The 8717-nt window shown below is 36.6% G+C and overlaps 1 protein-coding gene across 2 annotated transcripts in view; it reads right to left on the bottom strand.

The window, feature by feature from the left end:
- Positions 1–8505, bottom strand: part of LOC108368885 (uncharacterized) — a 35437-nt gene extending 26932 nt beyond the window's left edge. For both annotated transcript variants that reach the window (XM_017623835.1, XM_017623836.1), the window contains exon 1: positions 6064–8505. In XM_017623835.1, coding sequence (XP_017479324.1) covers positions 6064–7932 — 1869 coding nt within the window. In that variant the 5' untranslated portion in view covers positions 7933–8505. The remainder of the gene's footprint in view (positions 1–6063) is intronic.
- Between the last annotated feature and the right edge of the window lie 212 nt (positions 8506–8717).

Here is an 8717-nt window from a genome sequence, read left to right as displayed (position 1 = left end):
GGGATTTTTACCAAAAAATCCTTTAAGAAACTAGTTTGACTACAAAAAGGAAAAATTTCCCTTTTTTGTTTACATGTTTACTTATATTATATACTAGCGGTACCCCGGTGTGCTTCTCTACACCAAATATTGAAAAATGAATGAAAAATCCTGGAATTTTTCTATATGAAAATTTATCATCTGTTTTATTTCAAAATTTTTTATTCTTTATTTTTAATCGTAATCCAACACATTTGGATATACAACATTTTTTGTTTTTCCATCTTCGGTATGAATAAATAAACTATTTGGAATGCCAACTCTTGAACATGCCACGTATAGCTACCAATTCCAATAATCTACCACAAATATTTCAAGAGATATACAACATACAAATTTTAGTTAGTATGGGAGGTGCCACACCCCCTTTTACGAATTCGGGAAAACTTCACATAAACCATCTGCATGATAGGTCGAATATGCCACATAAATTTGGTTGAATTCGGTGAAGCCGTTCTCAAGTTATGAGGTCACACCAAAAACGTGCACTTATTTTTATATATAAGATATGTCGATCGTTCCCTGCAATAACGATACAATTCAAAAATTAAAACTCTTACTACCGTTATGTGGCTCTTGTCTCTAAGCGTTGTCTAATCCATGTCCAATCCCTACTAAAGTCAGTAGTAACAGTGGGTGGTGACAAAAGAGATCAGAAAGGTTTATGGGGATATGTTGAAAATCTTTTTCCGATGGGAAGCGAATCAAAATATGCTCCACAGTTGTTAAAGCTTGGTTTTGACAAAAAATTGTATAGTTTCCGACGCGACTGCAAATTTGAACTCATACTTGAACTCAATGAAAGAGGCATATGTATGTACATACATACATACATATAGGGAACTTATGTTGTTAAAAGTTATTTGGAAATTTTGGAGGCATAAGATGCTATGACTTTTCAGATACTAGCAGTATATTTTCCTCATCTATGTAAGTATGTACATATATGAGTACTTAACCAGCATATGTATGTATATAGGCTGTTGCCTGCAATCAGATGTCCATTTTCCCACTGTGTCTGATGATACAATGCACTTTCCATTGTCAGCTGACACATGATTTCCGGTTGATGTTTTTCCAATTGCTTCAGAAATAGCCAGCTTATGTCGTATTTTGCTTTAACTCACTCTGTTTGGTTGCTCGTTTTTACTATTAAAATAATCCGCGCTAACATACATACTTATGTACGTATGTATTTTATTGGAGAGGAAATGCATTTTAAATGTTGGTCATGCAGGGATGCATTCTATTAAATGCTTGACAGACCATTCATATCGCGAACAGCAATTTAAACACAACACAACATTCAGCTGCGATCGACTGCGGAGTATGCCACACTCACGCAAGTGTCAAGCGATTGAATTCATGCAAACGTAACTCGATACCTGTTTTGCTTTAAAATTTAACTCACCACAAAATTTAACACCGATAGTTACACAACTTGAATTGCACTCAGCCACAACCATTCAATTACTGAAAACCATTTAATTAAAGTGGTTTAAGGCGTAAATAATCAACATACATATATAGGGCTCAATACAGTTTTTAATTTTTTTTATTTTTTACGCTATACTTTTCGACAAAGGCTACATGGCCAAACACATAAATCGTAATAGCACCTTATGTACGTATCTATGATAGTTAATCCATACTTAATTGAAATTCAACAACAGTTATGTCCAATTGCCCAATGAACGTATAATAGTAATAATAATAATAATAATAGATTGGTGCATACACTTAAATATGTTAGTGTTTGGCCGAGCTTCTCCTCCGATTTCCGATTTGTGGCGTGCGCCTTGATATGAGATATATTTGACTATAGTAGCATCGAGGCTTAGCAAATCTGATTTAAAAATTTAGTTCCTAGATTTAAGGACCACCCTAATGGGCATATATACATACATACACACATGTTTCTTGGTATTCAAAAATACATACATACATATATCAAAATTATTTAAATTGTGTCGTAACTACTGCCCACCTCTCTACGAAACGAGCAAACGAAGCAGCGAAATGTCATACTCGCAAGGGAAGAACTCAAAATTAACGCAGTTGCATTAGCAAAATGATGCAGATGGAAAGGCGAGAGGTTTCGTTACCACTAGGCTGCTCACTCTAAAGTGACAAAGACTCAGATGAGCGAACACATTGTGAAAAGGATTTAAAATCATAGTAAGTGTACCTGCCATGGGGAAGAATAAAACGCATTTGGTTTATACGAACAGTTTTTGAACTTTTCATGGCCTTAGGTTGCACACAACAACGAGGTGTCCACCATCAACAACACCTTACATTCTTACTTTACCCACAACTGTTGCTAAATTGCGAGCGAATGCTGAGCGGCTAAAGCGCCTACAAGTATGCAAATTTTATGCAAAGTTTGCAAATTTTCAACTGCCAACCAAGCACGAAAAATGAAAAGTATACAAAAACCTAAAGCACATTAAAAAGGAAATAAAGCAAAGCCCAGGCTGCAAAGTTTATAGAAGCGTGTCCAGCGGCAATCCGAGACCTGTATGTATATTCCATGATAGAAAAACATGACGCAGAGATTATATGCATGCCAAAATGTTCACATGTTTAGATAGAAATCGGAGAAAACTTACTCAACAATATGTACTCATGCGGGTGATATATATTAAAAGTAACAAAAGTCATATTTTTCCCATATTTTATTAGAAGCACGGCTAGGGCTACAGTAAATGTGTATCCTTTGAAATAAATAGTATTTAACTGTCAACTATAACAAACATGTGCCTTAATGCACAGACGAAAATATGTTGCCAGTTTATAAGATCGGCTGTCAAGCGTTATCATGATTGTAAGACGCCTTTTGGATCTTGCTCAGACCGAACCAGTACAAAAGTACCATTAGAACAAAAGTCATCGACTTTTATGAACTTACATACTTGCAGGTAATACCATATAACAAACCGCGAAAGAACAAAAAAAAAATCCAAACAATTTCGTATACAGTTACTGCTAATAGCTGCCAAAATAATTCGAATATCTAAAACTTGTGCCTGCATATAAACAACCACACTACGGTGTGTCATATATACGTATATATGTATATAGTAGGGCTGTGCGATTAATTGATTATTCAAAATTTTAATTAATCATAAAGTAAATAACACAATTATTCGATTAATTGGAAATTATGATTACTCAAATGTTCAGTTACTCGAGTAATCAAGATTTTGATTAACCAAAAACAAAAATATTTGAGTAATTTGCTTTATGATTAATCAACATTACGAATAAAATGAGTAATGAACATTTCAAAGTACTCTTTACATACATACATATAAAGCAGTTGAAGTTCCTTGATACTTTGAAAAAAACGTTTCCGTTTTCAAAAATAAAAGGGAAATACATACATACATACATATTTTTTTCATATACAGAATATAAAAAAGAAAATAAGCATTTTCCAAAGCAAACTCTTTTAACGAGCAAAATTAATTTTTTTGAGTAATCATATTTCAAGTAACTCGATTAATCATCGTTTTGAGTAATCAAAATCTTGATTACTCGAGTAATTGATTAACCGAATAACTGATTAACCAACTTGCTCGAGTAATCGAATAATCGCACAGCCCTAGTATATAGTAATCGACGAAACTCACATTTCTTAAGTCAAATGATAGAGAGAAGATGCCACAACTCCGAAACCGGTTTGTCTCCAAAGCGAACTTTACACGGAAATTCGATCCAAAACAAATCAAAGCAAACAAATTAAAATTTGAGAAAATCATAACGTTTTTAGAGAATTTTCAATTTTCTTTAATTATTTTTTGCTAAATAAATACATATCGCACGTTTAGTAATATACAGAATTACATATTATTTAACGGGGATTTTTTCCGTTTACTGATTCAATTTTACTTTAAGGATCCGTTTCCCACTACCGTGTGCGGCAGAAATGTAGAGATAGAATAGTAGTATTTCTGATAAAATTTTTCGATGAAAACGTTTTTATTCTGAACTTCACAGATGTTTTTTGCTCTTCTTAGTTGCTGTAAACCAAACGAAAAACGAATATTATATCCAGCAATTATTTCGATTTGTATTAATAATTTTTAATAAGTTATGTATGGCGGCATTCGAACCAGGGAGACCTCCAGAGATCTTACAAATAGTAGCACGCTCCTCTGTTCGGTTTGATAATTTGAATAGCTTAGGATGCGAAAAATTAACAAAAATTTAAAACGTTTTCTGTGCGTTTCTATATACAAAGTTATAATACCCTTGTGCACAAGTGCGCTCGGGTATAAAAAATCTACGGAAACTGCAATGTCGGCTAAACGTACGGTTCTTTGTTGGCGGAGCACCTCTGGACTAAAAAGTAAACAAAACCAGTACTTCAAACGTGACATGCACACAATGCCACAAAACTGGCTAATATCGAAAGAGCAAAGCATGCCACGAAGAATAAAGTTAGTTGACTGCTTTGGCATTTTGAGTTTCTATTTTCAATGGGCGGGCGTTCGGAGAAAGTTTTAGTAATTTATTTAGGAAATAAGTTTTTGATCAATGCAACAGCGCTGACTTGTTAAACACGAACTTGCACTGATTTGTCTTATGTGATTTATGTATGTATGTACAGTACTGCAACGAATTCGATGTAATTGCTTTCATGATTTCGTTCCACCCATCTATGCATAGATATATGTACATACATACATATGTATGTAGATATGTATGTACAAACATGCCAACACGTTTGCCTCCAATGCGCATCAGTGCATGCTCCTTTTCTATCCATAAATGTATTTATCAATTTTTATAATGGTTTTCCACCCTCACCCTATTTTGTTATTACCGCAGCAGGGCAGGGCCGGCCTTTTGTGCATGTGTTCCGCATACAATCCATTGACTAGACTTTCACTCAATTCTTTATCCATAAATCAGTCAATGCTGCATTCTGTTGCTGGAACTCAATGCGAAGAGCAGAGAGAATGCTATGTGTGCATCTTTCATATTTACATCCGAGAATGCGAATGGGTAACTAAGGTCGGTAATGCACATATGTACATACATACACACACACTACCCTACAGAAAAAAATTATCAATTGATAAAAAATAACCTACTTGTAGTTAGCTTTTTTGCGGGATTTCTATAAAAGCGTTTCTATTTAAATATCCTGCACTTCGCAAATACTTTTTCGAATTGAGGACAAATAAAAGGAATATCGAAATTTCATATTATCATTTTGAAGTTATGTCTGACGGAGTTCGAATATGGGACCACCTACAGCAGAATATGTAAACAAATATGAAATGTGATAAAATAAATAAAGTAAATAAATAAAAAAACAAAAAAAAATGTATTTTGTTTTTCCTATTTATATTTTATTCCCAAAAGTAGTTAGCTACAAGTTAGTTACATCAAATGCAGAGTTAACCACCCTTTTGACTATTTCGCGGCCATCGCCATAGAAATATAGTTAGCTTTCGTCAAAGAAAGTATACAGATAATAAGTTACTTACGGCTCCTTCATAATCAGCTTAAAGTTAGCTTATAGTTAGATACATTTCCTGCAGGGTATATATTTATGCATGTATGTACATATGTGTGGGCATGTGTTCATTTCTATTCGCATGCCTACATGCATGCCAATTGATATTTATTGAGCATTTGTTGAATGGGCCAACAGTATTTCGATGCGCACGTTATCATGCCTATGTATAAGTACTTATGTATGTGTGAACATAAGCACAAGTTCCCGTTTGTGGTTAAAAGGCATGGTACGCATTAAATAATAATCTTCTGGAAAGTGGTTTTACCTATTTTTTATAATTTACCATTTTGCCATTTATTATATTCAAGTAAGGGGTGAGCATGTTGAAAACCCATGCACGTACTTTTTGATAAAAAGTTCTTTTGGGGTCAAGGTTAAAAAGGTTTTCAAGCTAACACCTCACCGGCCATTGCTTCAACAATCGTTTTTAAAAAAGAAGTAAGAAGTAGCTAACAATAATTCTTTACAAAATTTTCTAAATTGAAGTTCACCTGATAATCCATGGAGTTGCCATAGCCCATGTGATTGCATGAGCATGCGCAATGCTTGATATGCTGTTCCAGGTCGTCATCGATAATATGTTGATGCAGCGAATCCAGAGGAGTACCTTGGTCCGTTGCCGCTATGGTCGCCGCGATCGATGGACCGTTGCAATTGCTGCCATTATTTGATGAAACGCGGCCCCTACACAAAATCGGGGTCACGTGTGGCTCTGCATGTCGGGTGGTATGTACATTTAAGATGCTATGCTGCTGCCGCAATTTCTTTGTTGAATCAGCCAACACATCTAGTTCTTTGATGCTTAATGAAGATGCCGTTTTCATGCCCTCCACAATAGAATTGGCAATTAAGCTGGACCTTTGTATGGCACAATTCCCGCTTTTAGCGTTCAAACTTTCATTCATGTTCGTACACATATCCAGCGAACTGGACTTTAACATATTGCGGGTGTTTGCACTACGAACATTTTGTCCTGTTATCGTCAACGAGTGACTGTTGCTGTTATTGCTGCAATCATTTGCTGAGATTTCGTCTGTTAAACTTCTTCCACGCTGAAGTGGAAGCGGTGCAAGCCGAACCCCGTTGTGCGAGAGACTTTTCCTTCGCTGCTGCTCGTTAAAAGCTCTATAAGCAACAGTTTTCTCTTCGGGCGTGAATAATGACGCGGATAATTTTAAAGGATAACGTGATGATAGTGTAAGGAATGTGCTACCATAGTCACTTTGCACCACATTATTGCCGCCGTTTAGTTGTTTGGCTTTAGTTGCGCAAAGCGGTGTGGAGGTGGTGGAAGGATTCGAAAAATCTTTGCATGAACCACCACTAGTTGCTGCCACATTTACCGAGGTCGCAATATTCAGCGGCCGTTTATTGAGTAAATAATCAACATCTTTTGGCTTGTTTTCCGCTGTAGCTGCAGGAGTTTGTGTATTGATGGGGTGAGTTTTGACGGCAGCGGTTGCTGCCGATAACATAAGGCGCATCATTTCAACTGAGTCCGAAGTCAGTGGCACCGTACAGGATCCTGTATCGGTCGCACTATCGTCACAATCTACGTATGATTTTAGCCAGCGGTCAGGGTTGGCGTGGCTATCATTGCCACTAAAGTTGTTTGTGGTTTCTTCCGAACCGAACTCGTCAGAAGTATTAGACTCGATTTCTGCAATGGAAGAATTGAGCTTCTTCCGCTGTACAATGATTGAGGCGGCTGTAGAGTTGGCACCGTACTTCCAATAGGTTTTGTTTGTGCCAACCAAGCGTTTCAGCGTCGCGGCAGCTTCTTTTTTGCGATCCTCTTTCTGTTTTTCCAGCTGTTGTAGAGTCTTGAAAGCCTTGCGTACTGGCTGTGTGTGATGTAATGTCGCACATCGTCTAATTGGTGGTGGCGTGTAGATGGGTGAGGGACTGTAAGATTGAGCCGGTGAACTCGCATTACTGACCTTCGACACATTAGCCTTGGACTTTTGAGACTCAACTTTTTTTCTTATTTCTTGACTGCCAACTCCTGTCAAGGAGTGTGCCGAAATTGACAGTGCTCGAGTGAATTTCAAACGTCTTCCTCCGGTTCTACTATCTGCTGTATTCTGTTGCTGCAGAAGCTGTTGACGTTTGCGAGCCGCCGCAACTAGGTTACATTCATTAATGGTGGGTAAATTAAGTATATGCGGATGCAATTGGGCATAGGTTAGTTTCGGTTGAAATTGCTGCTGCTTCAATAGTTGGGTCTGTTGGAATAGTCTTTCCCCCGTTGGTGGGGAGGGAGGATCAAATAGACTTTTTTGGCTAAGTGCAAGAAATTCCTTTTGTTCCTCTTCCTCGAGTGCTTTGAGAGCACGCAAATCCCATTCACCAGATGACATTTAATAGGGTCAAAGCGCGCTTGCACACGGCAAACTGCCTGCGTAGGAGCAACGATTTGTGCATATGAACATAGGCGGTCCCGTTAACTTAACTATACAAGTATATAATTATTTACCTTTATGCTTTATTTGGAATGAAATTTCACATACACCATCAAATCAATTTATTAACACTTACATATTTTATAGCTCAAATAACTGTTATTTCTTAAAACATGAAAAACACTGATATGCACCTTTTTTTTTTTGTAGATATATGTATTTAAATTTTTAAGTAAGGTAATTATATTTCGCATCCTGGTAATTTGTAGTACGCATACATGCACATATTTCACTTAAATTAGCCAATCACAGCTACCAAATGCCCTTTGCAACACTTGCACTAACTTTTGGTTTGTATTGAATTTTTTATGCACATGTTTTAAATTATAACTACATATTAATCACATATGTATCCCTAGTCCACAATGGCAAATAATGGACGTTACACAGTTTATTTGTGCTTGTGTTGGTTGATACCACATTTTTCGCCGTCTCAATAATACTCTGTCCCTCCTCGAGTTGTGTTCGTATGAGTACACACGTTTGAATTGACTGAAATGCATACAAGATGGCTATAATGTTTTATATATCGTCACCACCGCCAGGTACATGACTGGTAACAGCGGCAACTGTTGCTGCAGAAATTTTAGCATACCAACCATTACAGACGAAGAGCTGGCACAGCACGTGCCGAAGATAGTAAAAATTCATCTCTGCAGTTACACAGGTTCCACAATCTGTTA

The sequence above is a fragment of the Rhagoletis zephyria genome, unplaced genomic scaffold (assembly GCF_001687245.7).
Source record: "Rhagoletis zephyria isolate East Lansing unplaced genomic scaffold, Rhagoletis_zephyria_1.1 Rzeph_scaffold_03373, whole genome shotgun sequence".
Lineage (NCBI taxonomy): Eukaryota > Metazoa > Arthropoda > Insecta > Diptera > Tephritidae > Rhagoletis > Rhagoletis zephyria.
The sequence above is the reverse complement of the archived record's forward strand: the minus strand, read 5'-3'. Positions and strand labels throughout refer to the sequence as shown.